The 27,743-nt window shown below is 55.3% G+C and overlaps 1 protein-coding gene across 1 annotated transcript; it reads right to left on the bottom strand.

Annotated features, from left to right (window-relative positions):
* Nucleotides 1-3,369: 3,369 nt before the first annotated feature.
* Nucleotides 3,370-9,408, bottom strand: EDN2 (endothelin 2). Its single transcript, XM_081226343.1, has 4 exons — nucleotides 9,234-9,408; nucleotides 8,720-8,882; nucleotides 7,005-7,127; nucleotides 3,370-4,060 (listed from the first exon to the last, which is right to left on the bottom strand). Exons 1-4 carry the CDS (start codon nucleotides 9,295-9,297, stop codon nucleotides 3,967-3,969), a joined length of 444 nt encoding a protein of 147 aa, XP_081082469.1. The 5' UTR covers nucleotides 9,298-9,408; the 3' UTR covers nucleotides 3,370-3,966.
* Nucleotides 9,409-27,743: the final 18,335 nt, after the last annotated feature.

Raw genomic sequence — 27,743 nt, 5'->3', positions numbered from 1 at the left:
AAAACCCTGAGATTCAGAGAGTGAGAAAGCAAGAATGAAACTAATTCCTTGGGGTTCTTGGCTGGGGGAGGAGGTGGAGGGAGAGGCAGCCCAGGGCAGGAAAGGGCTGGTTTGTAGCCGAGATATGTATCAGGCCACATAGCCCTGGACATGGGACCAGACTCCCCTCTGCCTCTGCTTCCACGTGTGCATGTGACCCGCATAAATCTGGGTCACCCTGTGCCCCCTTCTGGCCTATCTCTGCCTGGTGTTCCAATCAAAAGGAACACAAACTTGGCTCAGAAAGCCTTGACAAAACCTGTGAGAGTTGATGGAAAAGGCAGAAGAAGGCAGGAAAAGGGGGAGATTTTGTCCCGCCAGATCCAGACAAACTTTCTGAAATGTTGACGCCTTTCTTCCCAGGGTTCAATTTGACTTGACAGCTACTCTTCGTAAATTTTCCTCTGCTTCTTCCAAACTCTACCCCGCCTTCCCCCACACTTCTGGGGCCCCGGCTACCTGGGATGTGGTCTAGAAGCAGGCTCAGACTTTGAGTACCCACGACCCTTAACCCCGCAAACTTCGCATCTCGGGAGAGAGGTATGGCTGGCTGAGGGCTAGAGCAGGACGCTCTTTAGTGCAGGGCCCAAGCCAGCGGCCCCCGTTTCCTGAAAATCAGGATCCAGGGGACTGTGTTATCCTCTTGCCTTTACCTGCTTCCTGGGCCTCCTCTCCTCCCTTTAATCTTCTCTGTCACTTAATCACTTGGGTCGCTGATCTCTGAACTCTGGCCAGGACAGTGAATGCCTAATTCCCTGGGCCTCTGACACACCCTCAACCTACGTTGCTCTGCCTGGCCTCTGTCGCACCTGCCATCCTGGGGTTGCCCCACACAGCTGCCTAGCCTGGCCTTTGGCTGTTGCTTTGAGATTTCCAAGGGGGCAGGGTCATTTTGAATGGGATGCTGCGCCTCTGGGGAGTGAGATTCCCCTGGCATCAGGCTCAGTGAGATTTGAGAGGTGTGCTGGGATCCTGGGCTGCAGTAGGAAGTAAGTGACTAGGCCAGCTCCATCACACCAACCCTCACCACCCAGAGTGGACCCCTAAGGGCCAGCAGTGAACTTGCTTCTCTGTCTTCTGTCTCCTCATTTGTTCTTGCCCTGGGCGGCCCTCTGGTGGCATTTTTCCAAAGCCGGGCTCTGACCAGGTCCCCGGTACTGGCAGACCTTTCATGGGTCTCCAGGGTCCATGAAAGAAGATCCAGCCTGCTTACTTTGGCCTCCAGGGTGTTCTGGCTTCATGTCCTGCTGCTATCTCCCCCGACCATGTTCTGGCCACATGGGGTCCTCCATGGGGAATGCCATTGTCACTCCCACTGCCAAACTTTTACCCTTCCTGTCTCCTGTGTCTGGGGCTCCCTCTTCATTTTCTTTCTATTGATTTGAGTCTCACTCTTCTTTGAGGCCATGGCAGTAGCATCTTAGTCCTGAGTCTTTCTCTGACCACGCCTCTGCACCCCAACCAGCCCCAATCTCCCTTCCCATCAGGTCTTGCAGCTCTGTGGCTGTCCCACGCGTTACATCACCACCACTGATGGCCTGACAAGCAGATCCTGCCTCTTCTCAGGCCCACGGCTGAGCCCAGCACCATAACTTATCCATTTAGGGTTCACACCAGCTCTACAAGGTGGAGACTATTGTTTTCCGTTCTATAGATTAAAAAACTGAGGCTCAGAGAGAGAAAGATTTGTTCAATGTCATATGACAGTGGTGATCCATGAATTCAATCAACAAATATTTTTTCAATACGTACATACGTACATGTGTACTATAGACTCTGGGTTCAAATCCTGACGCTGCCACTTACTTGCTGTGTGACATTAGGCAAGTCAATCGCCTTCTCTATGCATTAGTTTCCTCATCTGTAAAATGGGGATAATAAAGGTACCTATGTCATAGGATTGTGGCAAGGATGAAGTGAGTTCATCTGGGTAGTGCCAGGATACAGTAGGAGTTTAATATGTGTCAACATGTTATTCTCCCATGAGGGGGTCGGGGCTGGCTTCATGGACAAGACAGGCTTACAGTAGTGTGTAAAGAATTATTTTTCAATAGCTGGCCCAGGCCACAGCCTGCCATTCCCAGCAGAGGCCGGCCAGGGGAAAAGGGAACAGCTTGCTTGCAGGGGGATTTGGCAGTAATGGAGGCTATGGGTCTAGGCAGCTGCCAGCGGGGGTGGCCCTGGCTTCTGGCCATCCCTGGGACTCAGGTGTGCAGCTTCTTGGGCCTTGGCATGATTGGCCAACCCAGTCCTAGTGCCCTGGGCTTCTTAAGTCAGAGCAGTGTTGAATGACCCCAGCAGAGTCTGTCCCAGGCCCAGGGTGAGGGACAAGGGCCACGCTGTGACTCCATCACAACACCCATCACCGGCCAGTGGGGCTGCACACAGCCTTGGAATCCCTCCGACCCCAGCCCTCACTGGAGAGATTTGCTCCAGACCTCAGAGGTGGCCCCTGGCGGGACAGGGCAACTAGAGCAGAAGTGGGTCCTGGCACCCTCATAGTCTTGACTCCTTTCAAATATGCTTTTGGGAAAGGTCTGGCCATCGCTTACTGGCCTGATGGAAACATAGGTCTTGGAACCCTGGATGTCAAAGTTGCAAATGGCTGATTAAAAAGAATGAAATAATACCACTTGTAGTAACATGGACGGACCTGGAGATTATCACACTAAGTGAAGTAAGTCAGAGAAAGACAAATATCATATCATATCACTTATATGTGGAATCTAAAAGTAATGATACAAATGAACTTATTTACAAAACAGAAGTAGATTCACAGTCTTAGAAAATAAACTTATGATTACCAAAGGGGAAAGGTGGGGGGAAGGGATAAATTGGGAGTTTGGGATTGACATATACACACCACTATATTTAAAATAGATAACCAACAAGGACCTACTGTATAGCACAGGGAACTCTGCTCAATATTCTGTAATAACCTAAATGGGAAAAGAATTTGAAAAGACTAGATACATGTATATGTATAACTGAATCACTTTGCTGTACACCTGAAACTAGCATAATATTGTTAATCAACTATACCCCAATATAGAATAAACTTAAAAAAAAAACTGCAAATGGCTGTCTGGGCACATGATAGACAAAAGTCCAGAGAGGGTGGGTTAGCAACCAGAGATGTCCAGCCAGGGCACAGGGGCGTGGAACTCAGGGCTTCAGCCACCTGTCCCAGGCTCTTTTCTTCCCCTTCCTGTGTTCCCTTCACTTCCAAGCAACCCCTTGCTGAGAGATGCCTCCCACCCCCTCCTCAGCCAAGACAAAATACTAGAGTACCCTTTCATTGTTTATTACAAACACAAGTTCACAGGTAAATAATTGAGAGTCTAAAAAAATACATTAAAATAAATAATCGGAGCTTTCAAAGTTCTCAGAGCAAATAAGTTATATACAGACAGGTGAAGCAGACCAGGCCCTTCTCATCAGGAGTGTCCCCGGGTATGAGGGTACAAGGACTCTGGGTGGGGGGAGAGCTGGAGGGGACAGACGGGGCCCAACTGGGACTTAAGTCCTGGATAGACCCATCCAGCCTCTACAACTGGCTTAGGTGTGAACGTCCACCACTGCACATCATTCCTGGTTTGCAGCCACTAGACAGGACACCTCTTGGAATGTGGCCTCCAGGTTAGCGCACTCCCCACGCTGTTCCTTTCAGCAGGGCTGTCGGGCCAGAGCCAGCATGGGGGGCCGGGCTGCAGCCTGGAGGCTGATGGCTTTCCTGGGCAGTGTGAGGGCATAGAGCTGCCTTGAGGGAGGCCTCCTCCACAGGGCAAGGAGGCCAGAGCTTGTGCCAACTCCAGCAGGTGGGTTTCCTGGCCCAGGAAACAGGCGGAGGGTCTCCCAGCCCTAGGATGCCCCACTCCTCCCGGCTCCACACAGGCTTTCTTCCCAGAGTTCCTCCAGCTTCCACAGCTATCTCTTTCTCCACCTGGAGTGTGTAGGCCTGGGATCCCTTGTTGCTTTCTGCTGTTGCCTAGCAAAGCGGATCTGGGCTGCAGAAATGTCCCTGGAATCGAGAGAGGTCAATTAAGCATCTCAGGAAATACAGATCATTTGAGAGTTCCCTGTGAGAGGCAGCGGCCATAGGGGACGGATCCCTTACTCACAGCCATGGGGTCAGTGGGTGGCCACAGCTGACCCTGAAAACAAGGTCTGAACATCAAAGAGAGGCCAGACCAGTCAGAAGCTGCTCTGCCCACAGGGAGCTTTGGCAAAACTGACGTTCAACATCAAGTGCCACCAGAGTGACTGGACAGCTAAGAGCAGCCCGGTGGATTCCCCCGACCGCCCTCCCACTTCCACACCTCTGTCCGTGCTGCTCCTTCCAGGCTGTTTATCTTCTGCTCACCCAAACTCCACCTCCTAAAATTCCCATTCCTCAAGGTCCAGCTCAAGGTGGTCCAACCCAGACAGGTATGGGTCCTAGCTGCCCTTTGAACTTGGCTGAGACACTGGTGGGGACTCTGGTGTCATCCAAGTGGCCTCATCCTGGCTCAAGGTATTCTAGACTGGGAGCTAGGAGGCTGGCTTTGGTTCCCAGCTATGGGAACTTGGACAAGGGTCTCAACCTTCCTGAGCCCCTTTCTTGGTCTGCAAAATAAAATCAGGCCTCAACTTGTGTGAGGCTGAGTACAGGTTGGCAAAGCAAACTCTTTGCTAATGACGAAATGCCAAACACTTGCAAAGTCCTATCTTGAATTTTTTCATCCTAAGACAGTTCCTAAGTATATGCTGGGTCCTACCTATCCCACCATCCTGCCTTTTCTCCTATGCTTCTGCCTCCCCACAGAAATGGGAGCTCCCGAGGGGCCAGGCTGCACCCCGGCACTGGCCAGCCTGGAGGAGCCCTCAGGGACAGAGGTGGGGATGGCAAAGGCCTGCAGAGCTCCCTCAGGCTGGGCCCTGTTTGAGTGTCTTCATGTGTGTCAACTTGTCTAATCTACAACAAGCCCATGAGGTGGATGCACTGCTGTCCCCGCCTCACAGACAGGAATCGGAAGCACAGAGAAGTTAAGTGATAAGACCAAGGTCACAAAGCTTGTTTGTGGTAGGGCTGGGGTTCAAGTCAGGAAGTTCTGGCTCAGAAGCTGCCCCTTTAGTCACCGTGCTGCATGGTTGCTGTGGGGTTTCTTTCTTTTTTTCTTTTTGGCTGCGTTGTGTCTTCATTGCTGCACGCGCGCTTTCTCTAGTTGCGGTGAACAGGGGCTACTCTTCATTGCCGTGCACGGGCTTCTCATTGCGGTGGCTTCTCTTGCTGTGGAGCACAGGCTATAGGCGCACGGGCTTCAGTAGTTGCAGCACGCGGGCTCAGTAGTTGTGGCTCGTGGGCTCTAGCGTGCAGGCTCAGTAGTTGTGGCGCACGGGCTTAGTTGCTCCGTGGCATGTGGGATCTTCCCTGACCAGGGCTCGAGCCCGTGTCCCCTGCATTGGCAGGCGGATTCTGTGCCACCACTGTGCCACCAGGGAAGCCTGGCTGTGGGGTTTCTGTTCTCAAGTCAGTTTGGTTTGGACAAACGTTCATGGGCACCTCCTGGGTGCCAAGCCTTGAGCTGAGCCATGCTGAGGCCGCCAGGGAGGCAATCCAGTCTGGGACACAGAGAGGGAGCAAGCCGGGTAGTTGGCCCCTCTGGACCCCAGCATGTGGGAGATGCTTGATTCAGACACAGACTGAATGAACACCTGTGGACCTTCCACAGTCACAAGCCCTCGAACCTCTATAAAAGTCCACTTCCAGGTCTGGTGGTAACAAAGAGCATAGTAGTTAAGAGCACAGGCTCTGGAGTTGGCCAGAGGACAGCTTGCTATGTGACCTTGGGCAAACACCTTCACCTCTCTGAGCTTCTATTGGGAAATGTGCAAGGCATACAGAAGATGCTCAATCAGTGCAGGTGCCCCTCACCTCAGCTGCTGGAGGAGCTCTCCTGCTGTGGCCCATGTCTTGCCAGCCTGGAACACAGCTGCAGAGGACTCACTGCCTGGGACTACCACAGCTTCAGTCCTAAACGAACAGCATTAAGGCCCAAGTGAGGGGCTGTCCAGGGCCCCAAGGCCACCTGGCTGCAAGCCTGGCCCAGCCGCCATCCCCCGCCCCGCCCTCAGGAGCAGATCCATTTCCACCCTGTGCACCTGGCATCCTTCCTTTCCCCAATGGGGTGGGGACTGAGGAAAACTGAGTTACGGGGAATGTGTTCTGAGCCTCAGAAAGAGGCAGCTGGGTGGCCGGCCTTCCCAGAATCCAGCCACCTGCAGCTGAGCCGGGCCCTTTGCAGGGGAAACTGAGGCAGGGGTGGAGCCACAGCTGGAGTCTCAGGGGAGGAGTTTCTCATAAACTGTCATGGGAACAGGAGGCTAGGGATGGTGAAGTCAGTTTCTACTTTCCCACATGCTCCAAGTGGAGGAGGGAAGGAAGAAAGTCTCTCATCCCTTTTATAGATGGGAAAACTGAGGCCCAGAGGGTACAGAGACTTGGCAAAGGCTCTCCCAGCAGCTCTGTGACACCTCTGGGATGGTGCCATGGCCTCCCAACTCCGAATGTTACTTCTCAACCGAGAAGGCTCCGAAGTTCCCTGAGCCTCAGGTCCAAACCCAGAAGCCCTTGTCAGTGGACAAGGCTGAAGGCCCAGCTCTCCATCTGACTAGCTGTGTGGCCTGACAGGACAAGTCCTGTCCCCTCTCTGGGCCTGAGCTGCCTCAGCTGTCACCTAGGGAGAATCCCCCCTGCCTGGGAGTAGGGACGTACTGCTCTCAGAAGCCCCCAGAGCTGGGCAGTGAGGGGGGTGGCACTCGGGGGTGACTGGTTCCCCACAGGAGGGTATGCTGCCCAACAACCCAGGGCAGCCTCTGGGCCCCTAGGACTCTGCTCCTCTGCTGGCCCCCCAGACACCCTGCCCTCCAGGGCAGATCCAGACCAACAGCCACCCCTGGGCCCTGCAGGCTGGGTGCCCACTTACCAGGGCCTTTGATGGCAGAAGGTGGCACAGGCGGGATCCCTGGCGCTGTAGCATTCACAGCGCCTTGGCAGAGAGCGGCGTTGGCGTCTTGGCGGGTTTCCCAGGCCGTAAGGAGCTGTCTGTCTGTGGGCGGGCAGCCAGCAAGGTAGTGGTGTAGGGTAGAGAGAGAGAGAGAGAGAGAGAGAAATTGAGAGAGGGGATTAGATAAACCAGGACCACTGGCAAGCTGAGACTGTCCACACTGCACACTGAGATGGCCACCCATGCCACCAGGGTGGCAGCAAAAGTAACCAGCTCCTGACCTCAAGAAGTCCCACCACAGTCTCTTCCTTAGGTGCCAGGTAGCCCAGGGCAAGACCCTTCCCCTCTCTGGGCCTTTGCTCCCCCTCAACTCCCCCGGTCCTGCTCAGTAGGACTCTCAACATGGGGAGGAGGGGGTGGAAGCTGTCCTTCCCGCCCCTCCCCGCCCGCCCGGACAGGAGCATTAGCTGATGCAACCAGGCTGGTCCTCCTGTCCTCAGAGAACACCCTCAGCTTGTCCTGGAGGAGGGGGGGAAATGCCATCTCACAGAAGTAAACATGCAGGCTCACAGCTAAGCTGCCCCCACCTCGTCACCACTTGCCTGGAAGGGTGACAAATGTTTCTTAGAGTCTGTTTTCTGTTGTTGTTTTTTTAAAAGTTTTATTGGAGTATAGTTGCTTCCCAATGTTGTGTTAGTTTCTACTATTCAGCAAAGTTGTTTCTTAGAATTTTGACTTAAAAATGGTGTGTGTGTGTGTGTGTGTGTGTGTGTGTGATCAGTTGAGATAGAGTTCAGATTCAGTCTGGCCAAGGCAGGCCAGGGGCAGGGCAGGGGCCCTGTGGTCGGTTGGACCAGCACCTTGGGTGCCAGTGCTAATTTTAGACGATGTGGTTGGAGCTGTAAAGACTCCAGGTAGACCCAGCACACAGGGACTGGCAGGGTTCCCGCCCTGAGCCAGTGTTTGGATGCGGATTAGCTCCACACACGTTTACGTGCCGGGCTTCTCTTGTCTTCTGTAATTTGGGGAAGGAAAAAAAAAAAAACAAAAACACAGAGAAACTTCAACTTGAAGTATGCAGTGGCCCGGAGGCAGTGCGGGTGCAGACAGAACAGACAGCCCTGGGCCCGCACCCTGGCTCTGCCAGGTGACACAGAGCAGGTTTCTCATCTGTCATTTGGCGACAACAGCAGTACCTGCCTCATGGGGAGGATGGGGGGTGGAGGGCGGCTCATGAGATGATAACGTACAAGCAGTGCTTGGCGTAGGGAATGGTGCAGTCAAGACGTGGGTGCTGTCATTGATCGTATTATTCTTGGAACATTATGCAGAGGCTGCATGGCAGAGCCGCTGTGAGCTCTGGCATCCGCAGACCTAGGATGGAGCCTCCGCCTACCACTTACTCCTTCCTGTGTGATCTTGCGAGAAGCACCTAACCTCTCTGAGCCTCAGTACCCTGATCTGGAAAATGGAGCCAATACTTTCTTACCAGGCTATTGTGAGGATTCTCATGAGATAGCCCTCTATACTGCTCAGGCAGCCCCCACGTAGGAGTTGAAGCAATAGCGGATTGCTACTGATATTAGCCCAATACCCCCAGGGAGAGCTCTGTAGTGTGCCAGAGGTTCCCCGGCATGCCAGCACCCCTTACTCCTGCCCCCTGCAGCCCCACTTGGATCCCCACGGAAGCTCACCCGGGAGTGTTCACCCAGATGATGTCCAGGTGGCAAAAGTAGACGCACTCCTTGTCGAGCCAGGAGCTGCAGGAGCAACGGCGAGGCCGCAGGTGGGAGCCTCGGGCACGGGGCAAGGGCGCTGGCTGCTCTGGGGTGTGGGTGGCCGCGGCCTGGCTCTTGCCTGCATGCACAGGAGGGAGAGAAAGGTGGAGAGGTGGGTCAGGGCGCTTGGCACAGCTGCGATTGGGGACCCGCCGGGCTCCTCCTCTTGCATAATTGAGGAAGTAGGCATTCTCACTGCTCAGGAGCTCCAGGCCAACCCCGGGGAAGCCCCAGCGGCTCTTGGGGGGAAAGGCTAGTGGCTGCCCTGGGACTGCATCACTTCTAATTGCACAGCCCCATGCAGCCACCATGCTGTGGGGCTCCTGCCCCTGTATGCCCTCAGCTGGCTTGGAGGGCACAGCAGCCCCAGGGGGAGACACAGACAAACAAACCCAGAGGCTGCTGCAGCAGCCGAGGCCAGGGGGCTCACCTTCGTGCAGGGCCACGAGCAGGGCTAGAGCGATGGAGCACCAGGCGGTGGGCATGGCGACCATGGTGGTGGCGGAGTGGGCAGGCTGGACCGGAGCAGGGAGCGCGCCTGTTGCCAGCGTCCTGCTGCCAAGCTGAGCCGATAGCTCATTGCCTCGGTGCCCTGGCTGCCACTTATAACACCAGGCACGGCCCCGCCCCTGCCCGTCCGCCCTGCCCCGCTGCACCGGTGGGCCGGGAGCCAGGGACAACGCCTCCTCCCAGGGCGCCTGGCCCGCCCCAGCCCCCGCGGTGTGGGGAACAGGAGGGGGGAGGAAAGAGGGGGAAGGGAAGGCCCCTGCTCCTCCCTCTGAGCCTGGAGCACCTCCCGGAGTCCTGAGGCTCCCCTGCTGCCCCCAGGGACCCCTCCCAGTCCCACTGGGCCTCCTCAGATTATCCCCCAAGTGTCCTGAGCTCCCTCCCTCACTTTCCGAGGCTGCTCCACAGGTCTTGCCCAGAGCTCAGAGTTTGGAGTGAGAGGTCCCATGAGCAAAAACCTCCCTTTCCTTGGAGGAGACCCTGCTTTTCTGCCTGCCTACTGCCAACCAGGTGGTGGGTGTCCCTTCCGGGTTGTGAGAGGTAAAAGATCTGCTCAAGGCTGTGTGGCCTTGGGCGAGTCAGAGCCCTCTCTGGGCCTGCTTTTCCCAGTGAAGGACACAGCTCAACCCTGACCTCTGACTAGCCTGGAGTTGCTTCCTCCCCCCTCGCCCCAGGAAGAACCCTTCTTCCCTTGTTCCCCAGCCCCCCCACCCCACCCCCGGGGGCCTGGGAACAGGAATTCTGGTCCCCTCCAGAACCTCTTCAGTTGAGCAGCCACCGCCAAGGACATCTCTCCTGGGCCTCAGTTACCTTGTTTGCAAAACAAAGCCAAAATGGTGGGTACTGAACCTGTTTGGCTCATAGACTCCCTCGATACTAAGAAGGGGCCTTCAGATGGCTTGTGGGCACACACATCAAGTGCCCCTTAGAAGGCCTCCCATCTCGGACATGACAGGATGTCTTGGCTCACCTCTGTGACTCTCTGCAAAAAAAGGCCAAGTGGTGGAGGGGCTCCCAGAGGGCCAGTGTTCTGCTTCTGCCCCTCTGCTGGCTCAGAATCCACCCTTCTCAGGGACCCTGTCTTCAGGCACAAGAGGAAAGGCCCTCTCATTTCTCGGAACTCCCAGAACCCGTGTTCTTATGCCTGACTCATGACATTGGGCTTATCTTCTCAATGATCTCGAGGTCCAGAACTCCAGAGACGGCTGGGCCTGGAGCCTGCCTGCCACACAGCAGGAGCCTCTGAGTGGGTGCTCTCCCACGGAGGAGGGAATGAATGAATAAAGGCCTGGATTTGAACTGTGGAAATCCAGGAACCCAGGCTGCCCAAGTTTTAGTTCCTGTGTTCAGCTGCTCTTTTACCATTAGACATTTAGGAAGGGAGAAATAGATGACCATGAAAAAACAGGCAGTTCTGTTTCTTCCCAGGGTTTGTGCATGTGTGTACACATGTATGTATGCGATCCTGGTAGAGCAGGGCAGAACGGAACAAAGAAGGGAGGATACTTCCTTCCCCCAGGCTGGCTCAGGCTGCAGTGGAAGCAGAAACAAACATTTCTGAGCACCTACTGTGTGCTCAGGGCACTACAGACCCCTCTCCTTCACAGCCCCGGACACAGCTGTTCTCATCTGGGTACCAGCTCCACTGCTGCCCGGGAGAAAATGGAGACTCTGACAAGAGCCCAGCCTGGCCAAGGTCACACAGCTGGTGGACGCAGAGCCCGGATCGGAACTTGGGTCTTGGTCTCTCCAGTAAAGCACAGTGACTCCCCACCCAGTGCTCACGCCCTACCCCGCCTGGTGCCTCTCTAAGAATTTAGAAGAGTATTTCTGGAATGAGGTGAGCAATGCTCTCAGTCATTTCTATGAGTCTCCAAGGGAATATAAATACGGAATTAAGCTAGGTTAGGCTTGGGGTCGGGAGGGGGGGTGGAGGCGGGGAAGAGGATTCGAACTACTGAAGCATGAAGAGAAGACAGAGGAAAAGCAGGTCAGCGGGGAGAAGGAGGGGATCAGGGAGGGGAAGAAAATAAACAGGGAGGCTGATAAAGACAGGTAGGGAGAGAGAGAGGACAAGGAAGCAGAGTGTAGCGAGAAAGAATGATCTCGGATTTGAGAAAGTAAAAGAGAAAAGACCATCGGAGTGAGAGCGAAGGTTCTAACGTGTCTAATCTTTACACAAATGCAAAGAGCCTGCTCAGGACAATAGGCAACCAGAGGCTCCGAGTCTGGGAAACATAATAGAAGAATTAAACGGACCAGGAGACAGGATCCTTCTCTGGTGTGAAAGGAGGTTGACGACAGGGCAGGGGTCACCACCGGCAACACAGGGTCAGCTTAGGAAGCTGTGCCCGACTCCAGTTTCCCTCTTTCCCTGCCCTCAGCTCGAGCCGGGAAAGCAGGGCTCCTGTGAAATGGAGAGACCGGACCTGAGAACCTGAGTGAGCCCAGTTCTTATGGCGTGAAAGAATTCCGGGAACAACGTTACCCCACTGGCAAGAGTTGGTTTCCAGGTAGAGAAAATTAAGCTGAGTTAAAAATAGCCAGACCCGGGCTTCCCTGGTGGCGCAGTGGTTGAGAGTCCGCCTACCGATGCAAGGGACACGGGTTCATGCCCTGGTCCGGGAAGATCCCACATGCTGCAGAGCGGCTGGGCCCGTGAGCCATGGCCACTGAGCCTGCACGTCCGGAGCCTGTGCTCCGCAATGGGAGAGGCCACAACAGTGAGAGGCCCACGTACCGCAAAAAAAAAAAAAAAAAAAAAAAAGCCAGACCCATCCCCCTATGTCTCTTGGCCTGGGCCCTGACAGTCACCTCTATGCCTCCTGGCTGATGTGGCTGCACAGACCCCCCCAATCCCATTGCCCTGGCTCCTTCCAACTGCCCCAGCCAGCTGCTCTGCAGCACTGCCTCAACCCTCACCTGGCCCCGCTACCTGACTGGTAAAGGCTGGTAAAGTCTACAGGTGGAGGGGCAGGGGTTCATGGAAGGTCACCCTGTCAGAAGTTGGAGGGAATTGTTTTGCACACAAAATAATTTGCTCCACTTATGCTTGGCACCAGCCTGATCCAAGAAGGAGAGGGCAGGCTGGCACAAGAGGTGTATTTCTGGGTGAGACACCGTGCTAGGAACTGCCCTCTAGAAATCATCTCTGCTCTTCACTCCCATTTGGCAGATGAGATAACTGAGGTGCAAGAGGAGGAGCAACTTGCTCAAGACAGTGATGGGCTGGACATGTTCTCTCGGCTACTAATCCGGCCCCACCCTTTCCTGCACAGCAGTGAAGCTCCCAGGGGTCCAAGCTGAGCCCAAGACCCTGGGTCCCTTTGAAAAGGACTGTCAAGAAGGATCCCACTGGGATCTCAGGAAGGCTGGGGCACTGGGACGGACGGGTCTAGGCTACCTTCCTGTGGACCCCAAAGTTCCCTCGATCACCCCTGTGCTACTAGTAAATTTGGTCCCATCGAATAGCTGTCCAGCTGAGTGGGATGGAGGGTGCACAGGAGTGAGGATTAGACGTCCTCGTGGTGATGCCCAACAGGGCAGGAAAGGGCTGGAGCAGGTGCCTGGTGTTGCAGGAGCGGCCCCAGCTTTGCTATTCATGCTGTGTGGGCTTGGGCAAGTCTTGTCCCTTCCCTGGCTTCCCTGGACAGCTTTCCTCCCTTCCCATTGACCAAGGGGGGCGTTCTCAGCTCTGACAGCCTACAACAGGCAGAATCAACCTGCCCTGAGTTTCCAGCACCCCAAATGCAAGCCCTGCAGGTGCTGTAAGTGCATCACTATCGCTCTTGCTCCCAGCTTGGAACCCTTCGTTCTCTCACCTTCTGGAAAACCAGTCACTCTCCTGTTGCCACCTGGTCCCACCAGGTTTCAGGAAGTTCTGTTTGCAGCCCCAGCAGAAGGGACACAGAGTCTCAGCTGCAGGCACATACCGTGCAGGCAGCTTAGCAGAACGAGCAGCGGGGCAGATGGGGCTGGCCAGAGGGAGATGTCTGGAGCCTACAGGGAATGGGGGGCTGGGGAGGGTTTGGCTCTGGAGCCAACCTGAATTGGGGATTTAGGGACTGAGGGAAGTAAGACATTCCCACCATGACCTGCCCCCAAGCTATATCCCCATGGCTGCGGGTCAGGACTACCCCCACTTAAGCCTGGGGCCACTCAGCCTCAGGGCGTCTTTCCGGTGGGTGGTCTGGGCCTCCTGCCATCGGCCAGAGCTCACCCTGAGCCAGCAGGGCCTGCCACCGCCCACAGCATCATCCCCATGCTGGGTCCCTGCAAGCGTGGCCTCGGCCCTGTGGGGCCAGCTCCCCTGGTCTCTGCCTCTTCCCTCAGAGGACACCCCCTTCCTAATTCTCCTCCTCCCTCCAGCTCAGCCCATTGGAAAGATTTATAGGTCCCACATAAACTACTTTTAAAGGAATAATTCATGTGCCCTCTCTGTTATTAATCTGAGGGTAATCAGAACAGGGTCAGAGAGGCCCATGGAACTGCTGGAATTTCAGCTAAAAACAGACACTGTTCAGTAAAGGCTCCCTTGTCAAGAGGCATGTGAGTCCCGCTGGACTTTTTGAAATAAGAAAACCAACCCAGGGACTCAGCATCCAGGATGGAAATCTTTGCACTTGAAGTTTTGGAGTTACCTCCAAAGTGCTAAGGGCCCAGTCCCCCACTGGGGTAGGTGTGCATTTCGTGAGCGTTTAATATATTCCAGGCTCTGCACATAGCACAGGGAGATCAGCTCGGTGCTTTGTTACCACCTAGAGGGGTGGGATAAGGAGGGTGGGAGGGGGACGCAAGAGGGAGGAGATATGGGGATATACGTATACGTATAGCTGACTCACTTTGTTGTACAGCAGAAACTAACACAACAATGTAAAGCAATTGTACTCCAATAAAGATGTAAAAAATATATATATATATTCCAGGCTCTGTGTTAGGGGATTTACATACATTTATCTCCATTAATTGTCATAACATACCTAAGGGGTGGGTACTATTATTAGTTCCTATTTTATAAATGAGGAACCTGAGGCTCATGCCTTGCCCAATGTCAGACAGCTAGGAAATGGCAGAGCCAACACTGTGTAACTCCAAAACCCTAACCCTCAGGCCTGTGTGCTCTCCTCATGGACCCTGTTTTGTTTACACTTAGATTAATAACAAACAGGACACATCAATTATTCCTTTAAAAATACAGCCCACGCGGAGCCCTCTGGCAGCAACTCTTCTCCAGAGGTCACCTCTTTTCTCCTAACCCGGCAGAGCGCCCTGTGCAGCCTGGGGAAGTGGGAAACCCAGGAACAGGCCTGCATCCATGGGGGGTGAGGGGTGCATCACTCCCACAGCTAAAACACAGCATGTTGCCTATGCCTGTGAGGCCAGTGGCCTAGGCCTGGTCACAGCCGCTAGGTCGGCGTGGGAAGTCCACACCTATTTCACCGGATACCCAAAACAGAACTGGGAGACAGGCTGGGCTCATGACTCTTCACTTGACAGATGAGGTCTTTCCAGATAAGATTCTCACTGTACAGATAAAGAAGTGACTTAGGGTCACACAATGAACAAGAGGCAGGGCTAGACCTTTTTCCCTTATACTTGTCTGCTATGGGACCAACAGCCTGTATCACACATATCCAATGATCCTCTCATCTATTCACCTACCCACCCATCCATCCATCCATCCATCCATCCACCCACCCACCCATCCTTCCACCCACCCATCCTTTCTTGTATTGATCCATCCGTTTATCCATTATCTAACCTTTCAGCTATCCTTCCATCCATACATCTACACAACCAATCTCCCATGCATCCATCTTCCTTCATGACAGATGTGGTTAGAGAAATTAGAAAGGTCCAAGAGCTTTGAATGGTGTGTTAAACTTGTCCTGGAAACATCTGGTTATTTCCTGGGGAGAGGTGTCACCTCGCGGAGCCGATGAGCTCACTGAGACATAGTCTTCTCTGGAATCCCCAACCCAGGGCCTAGCACACAGGCTTGGGCACATGGTCTGTGCCCAGTGCTGGAGTGAATGTACAGGATGACTTTATCTCACCAGACAAATCCTGCTCCTGCAGAGACACCCCTTCTGATGAAGAAGATTTAAGTCCCTTTTTCTGCCTGATACCATCTTCAAAATGCTCTATGGATGAAGACTTGACATAATCTTTAAGAGAAAAAGACAGCCAGCCAGAGAGGGAAAGGCCCTTGGCTTATACCTAGGTGAGGAAACTGAGGTCCAGGGAGGAGGAACAGCCTGCCAGAGGTCACCCTACCAGCCCTGGATCCTGGGAACTCAGAATGCCTGGACTCTTCTCTTTGAGGCCTAGCCCCTGCACTTGGAGGGGCTGGAACCCCAGTCTTCTCCTCTATCCACCACCACCAGCCAAGACATGCAGCTAATAGTTTTTCAGAGTCACACCCACCCCGTTGCCTGGAACCCATATTTTCCAGGACACACCCAGTGCCCGACCAGGAGGCTGTCTTCCCTCTGGGAAGGGGTGAGCCACCTGGAGGCTGGTCCACGCAGAAATACAGTATTTTGTTCTTCGTTTAAATGTTAGCTAAGTATAAATGCTTAGTGCCTCTGTCATCAGGCTGGCAAGGCCCGGGGTTCCTGCTGTGATTCTAGGCCGACATTCCAGAGCAGAGATGGGCCTGGGATACCTCCTTGCCTAAAGGCCTCGGCCTGCCCGCCCAGCTCTTTGGAATCCTGAGCCATGAACGACCCAGGAGGGGCACAGCTGGGCTCTGGCAGGCAGGAGGGAGGCCAGGAGCTGAAGCTGCTGCCTGGGGCCGGCTCAGGGTATGGGGGTGAGTCAGGGGCCAGCCCACCCTGGAACCTCTGAGGTTTGGTGGATCTGGCTGCCAGCTTCAAAGCCCTGTGACTCAGGCTCCAATCTCCCCGCTTCCCCCCGTGGACAAGTGCCCAGCACTGTGTCAGGCCAGAAGTAGTACAGGGCAGGGGCGGCCAGTCTGGGCTCTGGTTTTGTTGCTCACCAACCGTGTGACCGAGGGCACACCACTGTTTAATCTTCCTGAGTGTCAGAGGCTACATCCATCAGAGGCACCTAAGAAGAAAAATCCTATCTTCCAGCTGCTGGGAGGCTTTGTGGCAGAGCCCATGGAAGGTTGGGCCTGTTGCCTGGCGTTGGGGGTTCTCTTGGCCAGCATCTGCCCTCTCTTCCTCACTCCGGGCTGCAGGGCGTGTGAGGCCCTCTTGGTGCGGACACACTCCTGGAAAGGAGTGGTGTGTACGTGACTGTGTTGGCGGGATGTTAGTAGAAATTGTGCCATCTTCACGCCATGGGCCAGATGCACCGTGAATGGCCCTTACTCTGCCATGGGTCACACAGTTCCTCCAAGCACCTGAGGCCAGCCTGGCTTGCCCCACTCACCCATGTTTGCTTTGGCACACCACATGGTGCCACCAGACATGAGGTGTGTTGAGATTTGGATCAATGCTGCCTTCCTATGAAAACCAGGCTTCTGCAGCCAGGACCTGGCCTGGCATCAGAGTGAAGCATCTTGTTAAGCCCAAATGCCCACCCTGGCATCAGGCCTGCTTGGGATCTGACTTGGAGGTATCTTGCCTTCCTTCTCCCACCAGTGCTGACCTGGGTATCCACGGCTTTGGCCTATAAGCCCACTGGGCTTGTCACTCCCTGGATACGCTGCACACTTTCTTGCCTCTCTGCCTCTGTGCAAGATGGGGCCTCCTCTCCTCCTTCCAGTCTTGATTTATTCTGCCCATCCTCAAGGCCCATCACAAATGTTGCCTCCTCCAGGAAGCCTTCCCAACTCCATCCAAGACATGAGCCCTAACCCACCTTTGAACACCCACATTATTCTCATCTATAGCCACCTCTGGCTAGGCCTTATCTTGTGTCTCCGAGGGCAGGCTAATGGCTAAGGGCTCTGATTCTGGTGTCAGGCCTGCCTCTCATCGCATGTGCCTTTCCTCCTTCTTTGAACCCCAGTTTTCTCATCTGTAAAATGGGTATAATCACGGTACCATAGCTATGTAAGGATTAAATGAGGAAGAGCTCCATCAGTGGCCATCATAATTATTACTGACCACAGCTTGTTACAGAACCTGGTCACACTCTTGGTCTCACTTCATCCTTACCCTATAACCTTTGCAGGTATGTCAGTGTGTCCATTTTCAGACCCAACTTCAGACTCTGAGAAGTTGGAGAGCTTGACCTGTAATGGTCAGGGTTCAAATCCAGGTCTGTCTGACCCCAGGGTCAGTGCTATTTCTACTCCCCCTGCCCTTCACTTATGTGACCTCCCTAGCCTCTGTCCTCTCCTTCAGATCACATGCTCAATAGATTGAATTGGAAATGAGGAGGTTGGAGATGTTTTTCCTGGGTCCACTCTTCTTCCACTGTCCGCAGCCCAGGCTTGCCGGCTCCCCGTGGCTCAGGCAGCTGCCTCTCAGGCATAATGGGAGAAGATAAAGACAAAGGCTTCCTGGGCTGATGGCTGCAGAACTCAGTTTCCTGCCATGCGTTCCAAGGAAAACACTGGTAGCAGGTGGGACTCTATTACCAAATGAGTTTGGGAAACTGGGTTTCCAGCAGGGCCACTAAGAGCCTCCAGTGCGCAGATGAGCTCTGTGAATCTCCCAGAGTGCTCTCTGAGACTGGGCGGTGTGGGTGTCCCTGGTCCAGGAGGCGGCTCCTGGGCTGGGAAGAGGGGGACGTGGAGCTGCAGGCTGGGGCTCAGCTTCCAACTGGGTGGCCGCAGACAAGCCCCTTCTCTTGTCTGAGCATCAGCTCCGCCCTCCATGAAATGAGGTGCTTCTTGGGTGCCCTGGACACTGTAAAGTGTGAGGCCAGACACAGTCCAGCAAGACCTCTTCGGAGAGCCTTCTGGACCCACTGAGGGAAGTTGGGTGCTCAGCCTGCAGAAGGGACTCTGGAGCTTTCAAACCCAGGAAGCCCTTCCCTGATGCTACTCCATCATCAAAGGAAGAGCCAGACCTTCTCTCTCCATCTCCCTATCATTCATTGAAACCATCCTGGGATCACTAGTGCCTGGCACTTTACGAATTAATTACAGGGACTTCCCTGGTGGTGCAGTGGTTGAGAGTCCGCCTGCCAACGCAGGGGACAGGGGTTCGAGCCCTGGTCCAGGAAGATCCCACGTGCCGCAGAGCAACTAAGCCTTACTGAAGCCCGTGTGCCTACAGCCCGTGCTCTGCAACAAGAGAAGCCACTGCAATGAGAAGCCCGCGCACCACAACAAAGACTCAATGCAGCCGTAGATAAATAAATAAATTAACTAAAAAAAAAAAAGAATTAATTACAGCTACTGTTTATCTAGGTCTGCCTGCATATTTAAACACTATCCTGGCATCAGGATCCCATATGGAATATTCATGGGATGCAGCTGATTATCTTTGCCCTCCTTTTTCAGATGGGTGAACTGAGGTGTCTTGTCGGAGGTCACCCATCTAGCAAGGAAGGAGCTGGGATTTGAACTCAGGTCAGTCTGAGCCCTTGGCCTGAGGCCTCAATCTCAATTCTAGATTTTCCTGTCAAGGCCAGAGAGTCCCCAGAAGCAGGTCCTGGGGGTTGACCTCAGGGCCTGAGTCTGAGGGCAGCAGGAAAAGTGCCCCATGCCTCAGCCTAGCTCCTGGGCTGTAGGCAGCGGAACCCTGGGAGCTGGGGGGAGGATAGTAGTCTGTTTACGCAGTGAGCATTGTGCTGGGTGGTGAGGTGAGTGGTGGCTCAGGGTGGGAGGCCCTGAGCGGGTGGGCAGGCAGGCAGTGGGGGCAGCCCAGACCAGGCCAGACCATTGCTGGAGTTCCCTGGAGGAGGAGGTTTGGGGAAGGCAGGGCCGACTCACAGCAGTGAGATCCGACAGGGAGCTGAGATGGTCCAATGACCTCATGCTTTCATCTGAGCCTGGCAAGGAGCCTCAGGCCCAGGTGGGCCTGGTGGGCTCACCCTCGCAGGACAGGCATACCTTCTCTTTGGCCTTCCATAGCCAGGGGGTATCTGGAGACCAGAGGGCTTCCCTGCAGGCTCCCTGAGGTCTGGTGTTGCTGGAACCCTGAACCCCTGCCAGACTGGGAAAGCAGCTGGTATAGGCCACAGAGAAGAGGTATGGGAAACTGAGTCTCACTCCACCGCTGTGCTGTGTGACCTGGGCCAAGCAATTCCAGTTCTCTGAGGTTTTACCTCCTCCTTCGTTTTCTATTCATGTGAGGATCTCATAAGCTGGTGATTGTTGTCCAAACCCTGGCATAGAGCTGTTGTCCTGGGGTGTTGGGGGGCAGGGCAGGGGGGGTGGGGAGGGAGGCAGCCATCCCCAGCCAGGAGCCCACAAGAGAATGGAGGATTGTAGTAGGTGGTCCCTGATGACTCTGGCTGCAGAGCCACACACCAGTGTCCTGGCTATTGGCTGTGCAGCCTTGGGTGAGGGCCTTCTGATCTCTGGGACTCAGTTTCCTCATGTGTCAAATAAAAATTATCACCGCAGACTCTCAGAAGGATGCTGGGAGCTCCCATCACCATCCTGGGGCAGGTATCAAGGAGGGAAAGAGCAGGAGCCATTTCTCTGGGGCCCAGAAGCAGTGGGGGAGTCCCCCCACCACGCCTGCCTAGAAGACATGCCTGAGAGCCTTGGGAGGACACTGCCTGCCCCTGGCCCTGAACTCCCCAAGGCTGGTCCAGAGAGGGTGAGGGTTGCCAGGGTCACACAGAAGCCAGCTGAATGGATCCACAATCCAAGGGGAGGGGGCCTTTATCGCCCCAGGTAAGAGGCCCTGAATGGGCCTGGAAGGCCTTGCGGACTCAGATCTGTGTGACGCCTGGGGGTGGGAGGGGAGGGCCAGAGCTGGGCTGGCTCAGGCTGACCATAAAGCAACCACTTCTCCCAGTGCCTCCTCAGCCTGAGTCAGCCCGGGGCTGCTGCTGCTTCTGAGTTCATTGCCTGCCTGCCCGCCTGCCACCCAACCTTGGAACCCAGGCCCCAGGCACAAGGCAGGTCCGTAATAATGACAGCTGTGTGGGAAGCTGTGCCACATGCCAAGCATTCTCTCTGCCTTCATTCATTTGATCTTCCAAACAGGCCTGGGAAGCAGGCAGGGCAGGGCCAGGGAGCAAGGTTCAGAGAAGCTGCATGAGCTGCCCAAGGTCACACAGCCAGGAGCAGAAGAGAAGGGTCTTCAGGTCCCAAGGCCGTGCCCTCTGCCATCATGCAGTAGACAGGCTGAGCCTGCTCTGTCAGACCTGGGCTGGTTCTGTGGGTTTCTGGTCCAGCTGGGATTTGGGGGAAGGGGCCCCAAAGTAATTTCCCTGGAATAGGGACCTGGGAGCGTCTGTGATGAAGGCCCTGGCCCTAAGCGCCAGTGTGTGCTCTGTGTCTGGCTTTGTGTTGGCCAAAAGGGAAGGACAGACAAGGAGCTACCAGACCCCAGAGGAGTGAGTGCCTGCCTCTGCCGGGAGGGTCAGGACGGCTTTCCAGCAGAAGAGACATCCGAGTGAGGCTTTGAAGGCAGAGAAAGCATTCCAGGCAAGGGGAACGGCATGGGGAAAGGCTGGGAGGTCTGAAAGAGCATGGCATGTCCTAGGAGCTGCTGCAAACACTGTAAGGGACCTAGGGATGAGAGGAACTTGGAGGCCTGCCTATAGGCTTTGCACGTCCCGCCGGAGCTGACCTCTTTCTGAGTTCAAAGTGGAGTCAGCTCACATCTGCGCCGTGGTAGCCCAGGTCCACTAGGATTCAAACCAGTCCTGGCTTGGGGGGGACTTCCTTCTAGGGCCTTCCCTGGACTATCAGACAAGCCCCAGGTGGGGGACATCACAGCCGGGGGAAGAGCTGCCCAGTCTATTTCTGCACCTGAGAACAAAGCCACCTGGTGGCCACCTCATTCCTGCAAAATCTGGGCAGGCCTCTGACCCCGACATCCCACAAGTCCAAAGAGCTCCACTTTCTCTGAAACCAGGTTGCAATGGGGAAAGAGGCCAGAATGGCAGAGGGATCATGGCAGGGATCTTCCCACTGCCTCATTTTCCCAAGGGGTACAGGCAACTCCGTGCTCCCCAGCCTCCTGGGCGCCCTAAGGAGGCCCAGCCCAGTATAGCCTGGCCTGGCTGGTGACCCCAGGCATAGCTCGCCTCCTCTCTGTACTTTGGTGTTGGCTCAGATGACCACAGGAACCGGTGGTTGGAAGTCTTGTGGAGCCAAATCTGTCTTTTCTTTCGCAGAACACACTTGGATCTTCACTTGTAATTTCCCTGACAACCCCTTGAGGGCGCCCTTCCACAGGCACCCACTTTACAGGTGAGGGCATGGAAGTTTAGTGAGGTGAAATGAGGGACCTGGTCTCAACCGCCAAGGGACAGGGGGCGGGGAGGACACCCGCTGTGCGCCAGACACTGTGACCTGCACTTTAGCATAAAGGGGATACATGCAGATTCCGAAACCTTACAATCTGGGTTCAAATCCTATCTTTGCAGCTTACTGGCACCTGACCTCGTGTAAATCAGTGTCCATGCCTCAGGTTCCCTACCTGTAAAACGGTGATAATAATAGTACCTCCTCATTGGGTTGATGTAAGAATTCCGGAAGATAACATACCAAGTGCTTGCAACCATGCCTGGCACATCCCCATTTGGCAGATGGGGAAACTGAGGCTCAAAGATAAGCAGTGCCCTCGGGCCGGAATTCATCCCCAGCCCGCCGCCTGCGCCCTATCACCCTCCTCACTCCCACGAGGTGGTCCCACTGCCTGATCCTGCCCGGCCATCGCGGGGACCAGCGAGGGCCCCGGTATCTCTCGCTCTCCTGCCTGTTTCAGGAAATCCTAGGACTGGGGGCCCCCGCGGCCAGCGCGGAGCAGGCAAGCGAGCGGAGGACCTGCAGCGGCTGCGCTCGGCCCGCCCTCGCCTCCCGACCAATTTTGGGCAAAGCAGCGGCGGCAGCGGGCGCTACGTGCAGGCGATGAGTCAGCGCGTAGGAATGCGCAGGACGCTTTGTTCCCGGCTCTGCCAACAAACGTGCCGGGCCGGGGCGCGGCGGGGCTTGACTTCACCGCGCGGGCAGCGCTGCCACGTGCCGCCCCGGGACCCGGTTTCAGCTTCCCCGCTGGGGACCCCAGGAGACCTCGGGGAGCCCGGTCCCCTCCCCAAATCTCAGCGGCTCTGCCTCTAAAATGTCCTGGCAGCCCAAGCGCCCTGTGTGGGTCATAGGGCAGCAGCCACCGGGGGGAAGGGCCAGTGGGTGGAACAGAGAGGTCGAGAGGTCGCTTAGCCACAGCAAGACCGTCAGGGTGCCCTGGGGACACTATTTGGGGTCCGGGGCCCGTTCTCTACATGAGGCTGGTGTGAGAGAAGGAAGCAGGGCAGGAGGCCTCCAAGCCCTGACTCCTTCTTGCTGTGTGTCTCCCCCAAGTCACTCCCCTTCTCTGGGCCTGGGTCTGTCCAGCTGACAAGTGAGATGACACTGTCTGTCTTGCTTTTCCCCAAAGTCCTGTGCTGGGTAATGAGGTCTCATGCCTAGATGTGCTTTGGAAAGGAGTGCAGCTGCCTTGAGAAATCTTTGGAAACTACAGGTGGCTACAGTGAGGCCTTTTGTGTGCCGTGCTGGGCCATGCTTTGACCGTTCTAAGTGCGATGCCATCTAAAGATCAGAGCAAACTTGAGTGGTAGGCATTGCTGTTTATAAGAACTGGAGGCTCAGAGAAGCGAAGTCATCTGCCCTAGGCCACACTCTGGTACTGCAGAGCGGGTGGGAACCCGAGGCAGTGCGACTCAGCCACCCTTATTCCTGAGAGTGTGGACTTTCTTCCTGGGCTGGAGGGCCAGGCGGGGCTCCCCAGGCTTCCAGGAGCTGCTGATGTGGCCAGCCCTGGTGAGTGCAGCATGAAGCCTTGAGGCTGTCTGTCTGGTTGTCCCCAGAAGGAGCAGTCGTGACTGGAGTCAGAATCCTTCTGCCCTGTGTGGCCTTGGGCATGTCACTTGCCTCCTGGTCCTCCCATGACTGCACTCTCATTTCCCCATTTTAGCTCCCCTAGGGAGTAAATGGCCAAGTCTGTGAATAGAATCTGCAGGGGGCAAGCAGAGTGGCTGCTGGGGTGTAGGGAAGATCCCCAGATGGATTTTTTTCATGCACTGACTCCTTTCTTCCTTTCCTCATCCTGAGGTCCTGGAGATCAGGGCATAGCCCGCCCTTCCCCCATAGTCCCACCCAGCAAATAGACAGATCTGGAGTGTGGGGCTCCTAGTTGGCCTGGGGGCCTTTCACAGGAGGCCACCAGCGTCAGCCCTGACCTCAGAGACTCAGCAGTTGGGCAGGTCCTTGTTGGGGCCCTCGCTAGCCCCTCCCCCGCTCAGTCTCCGGGAACTCTCTGGCTTCTGTCCCTCTTAGGCCATGTTTTCTATACAAAGAAGATGGAGGATGACCTCTCTCCACCCCAGGGCTGAACTTGCAGAGGCCATGTCCCCACCTTAGTGCCTGTCCTCTCTAGGAACCCTGACAAGGCCCCCACCCAGCCTCAGCTGGTCCCCAGGGATGGATGCTGGCAGAAGAGGCCAAAACCCCCAGGTGGCTCTCAGCCTGGCCCCCTCCCCTGCATGTAGCTGCGACCTGGAGAAGGTTGATGCTGCAGGGGCCTGAGAAGACCTCCCTGCCACCTGGGCCAGAGATCCCTACATTTGGGACAGTGACTTTCATGCTGCCTGCAGTGTTTAGGCCTCACTTGCAAACCACTCCACCAGGGTGTGAGATGTGCCCTGCAGCAGAGGTCACACAGCACAGTGGTTAGAGACTGGTATCTGGAATCAGCCACTTCTGGGACCTGAGGAGGTTATGACACGTCTGTTCCTAAGATTCCCCATCTGTAAATGGGAGCAGGGTGCCCTTGTAAGCATTCAGGGAGTTGATAGATGCAAGTGCCTTACATAGCACACAGTGGCTGTTGAGTCAGCCTGAATCCTACCTGAAAAGTTCTAGTGACTTCCCCTTACATAGCACACAGTGGCTGTTGGGTCAGCATGAATCCTACCTGAAGTGTTCTAGTGACTTCCACATTGTCTCTGTCATCTCTGACTTGAGTCAATGACAACACTCCTCCTCTTGTCGATCTCTGTGGTCATAGATTCTTCTGGGTTCCCAGTGAGTAAGACTCCCCAGTGTGGCCCCTCACAGCCTAGACCAGGCCACTGCAGCCCAGAGACACAGTGCCTTGCCATGCAGCAAAGCTGTGCAGGTAGAACCTGCTCGCTGCCTGCCTTGGGTAGAGAATGGTGGTCTGTGAGACCCTTTGGCCTCCAAGTCCCAGAGGCTGAGGACAGGGGGTGATGAGAGAGGAGACTAGAGTGAGCCAGTGTCTGCACATGCCCCGCCCCCCCGATACACTTCCTGGCACCCTAAGGCCCCGCCTTGTCTTGGCACACCTGCCCGGATTCCTGCCCGTGTGGTTTCCCCTGGGCCTCTCCCTCACGTCCGCTGGCAGAGCATCCCCAGCTATCTGCATTTCTCTGTTTTGAAGACAGCCACTTCAGGACTGGGCCTGGCTGGGATACCCCTGACTGTGGGAGTGTGCGTGCTGGCGAGGTGTGGAGGGACACACCTGCACACACCTGCTTCTCTGAGCTCGTGCAGAGCTGCGCCCTGTGTGTCCCTATATGCATGCATGTGTGTGTGTGCAAGTATGTGGGGAAGGGGTACAGACACCTGTGTGGACATGCATAAGTGCATGAGGGATGCAGGGGGAACTTATGGATCCCTGGGGGTCCCAGGGACCCATGGGGAGGGACCTGCACTCATTCATGATGTGGGGAGTAGTGCATGTTTCCCATACCCGAGGGCCTTGCATGTGTGAGGGTCATGCACCTAGAGGTGACCTCTCTCAGGCCGAGCTCATAGCCACTGAAAGAAGCCGGAGGAAATAAGAGAAGGGGCTCAGGATGAGCTCAAGTGTGGAGAGTCCATTTGCCTGGCTCAGCTGCGTGTTTCCCACAGGTTCCCCTATTTAACCCTCACACCAATCCCAAGAGGGATAAAAGTGGGATTTGAGGCTTGGAGAGGGCCAGTCACTTGCCCAAGGTCACACAGCCTGTAAGTGGTGGAGCCAGTGTTCAAATCCATGTCTGCCTGACTCTTGAAGATTTCAGGCTAGGCAGGGAGGGCAGGGAGCTGCTGCAGGGGCCACAGCACAGAAGAGACCAGTGCACCGTACAGCTCAGGGCTGGGCTGTTCCCTTGGAGGGTGGGAGACTTCAAGCTACCCACCCAGGCCTCTTGTACCTGGCCCCCAACCTACTCTGGCTGGATATATCATAATAAACATGCATGGAGTAGTTGCTCTGTGCCAGGCCCTGGGTAAGTGCTTTGCACTAATCTCATCTCATTTAATTCTCACCAACACTCTGGAGGCTGGTGCTATTGTTAGGCTATTATTATTATACTATATGTAAATAATACTATATATAATATTTATATCATAGTATAGAATAATAATTCTTATTATTCTCAAATTAGAGATGAGGAAACTGTGGCACCAATGTGTTAAGTAACTTCCCCAAAATCTCATAGCTGAAAATGGCAGAGTGGGGATTTGAGCCCGTGCTGTCTGGCTCCAGAGTCCCAGTGCCCAAGCCCTACGCATGCCACTCGGCTCAGTATCTCCTAGTGCTTGGGACCCCAGTCTCATTCCCTTTCTGCTGGGTGGTCTCCAACTCGATCCTCCATGCAGGCTCAAGGAAGTTGAAGGCTGGGTGTACCAGGCCCCCATCTCACAGATGGGGAAACTGAGTCTGGGCTGCTGTAGTGCCTGGGCCTGAAAAGTTGGCTCCTGATGCCAGGTGCAGCCCTAGCTTCATCCACTCCTAACTTACTGTGGGATTTAAGGCAAAGGCCCTACTCTCTCTGGGTTTCAGTTTCTGCCCTGCCCCCAGAGAGCAGGTAGGAAGGGCTGTCCCAAAGTTTGCAGACAGGGAGTCCTGGGAGCAGGCAGGGCAGGCCTGGCAGCAGGCATCAAGTGGGCAGGCAGGTGAAGGTGAGACTGGGCCAGGGCTGAAGTTGAGGCTCAGAGCCGGTTTTCCCTGGCTGTGTCTGAGTAATCCTGTGTCTATATTTATCTCCGCCTTTCTTGGGTGAGCAAACAGAGCCCGATGCCAGCCTGGCCTGCCACCCCCTAGTGCTGGCACGTTTCTCTCACCTGCTGGGTGGCCCTGGGGAGTACCGCAGTCATGGCCCTGAGCTCAGCTTGGCCCACATAGGACACAAAAGGATGCTTGAACCCAGTGGCTTCCATGACAAACCTAACTGTCAGTGGTGGCCTGGGAAGCTCCACAGGGGCTGCTGCACATGTGCACAGCCATGACCATGGCCTGGGCAATGGCGGTGCACCGGGGGCCTGGGAAAAGCCCTACCCCACTCAGGAACAAAGGACCCTCTTATCTCGGACAATGATTTTCGCTCCTCCATTCACACTTTGGTCTAAATGGCAGTCCCGGGCTTCCCTGGTGGCGCAGTGGTTGAGAGTCCGCCTGCCGATGCAGGGGACATGGGTTCGTGCCCTGGTCCGGGAAGATCCCACATGCCGCGGAGCGGCTGGGCCCGTGAGCCATGGCCGCTGAACCTGCGCGTCCGGAGCCTGTGCTCCGCAACAGGAGAGGCCACAGCGGTGAGAGGCCTGCGTACGGCAAAAAAAAACCGAAAACAAAAACAAAAATAAATGGCAGTCCCCTGTCCCTCCAGGATCTGAAATTCCTAGAGGAGGAAGTCTGCAAGCTACAGAGGTCTAGAGTCAGACCACTCTGGGATTGAATCCTGGCACCCTGACCTTGGGCAAATAACCTCTCTGTGACTTGGTTTCCTTGCTTGTCAAATGGGGCCAATAGTTCCCACTCCCCAGGTATCTTGTGAGCATTAAGTCAGAGGTGTTATGAGTTGACAGACGGGATGGGTTTTGGTGGGCAGGGGCTGCCTGTCCCCACCTGCTTCCACCATCCCAGGCCCAGACCCATGGCAGGGACAGTGGACCCACAAAAGGCCCACAAGGGGACCTATGCATACCTGACTCTCACAGCGTGCACTCAGTAATGGACACCCCAATTCTGAGAGGTGCATGCAGCCTTAGACTCAGGATAGATGAGATGAGTTGAAGCTTGGACCCTGAGAAGACCCCAGAAGGGACCAGATACTCACTTTGCTGAGACCCTTCCCAGAGGTGAATGGGGAAGGACAAGTGGCCATTCAGGCCAAGGGGTGATGGGAACAGAAGGTCATTTTATTGAGAGATGGCTCAGCCTGGACCAGACCTGGGCTCCACCACCCCTGGACCCAGCTGGGATCACCATGGCTGGCTAGGTCTTTGCCCTGATTCTGGCCTCTTCCCTGGCAGTGCTACCTTCCTGACCTTGGGGAAACCCTGGGCCTGGTGCACGTGCACCGCAGCCCTGCCTGCTCCCAG

The sequence above is a fragment of the Mesoplodon bidens genome (assembly GCF_964165515.1).
Source record: "Mesoplodon bidens genome assembly, chromosome: 2".
NCBI lineage: Eukaryota > Metazoa > Chordata > Mammalia > Artiodactyla > Ziphiidae > Mesoplodon > Mesoplodon bidens.
Note: the sequence above shows the minus strand (reverse complement) of the source record. Positions and strands in the feature narration are given on the sequence as shown.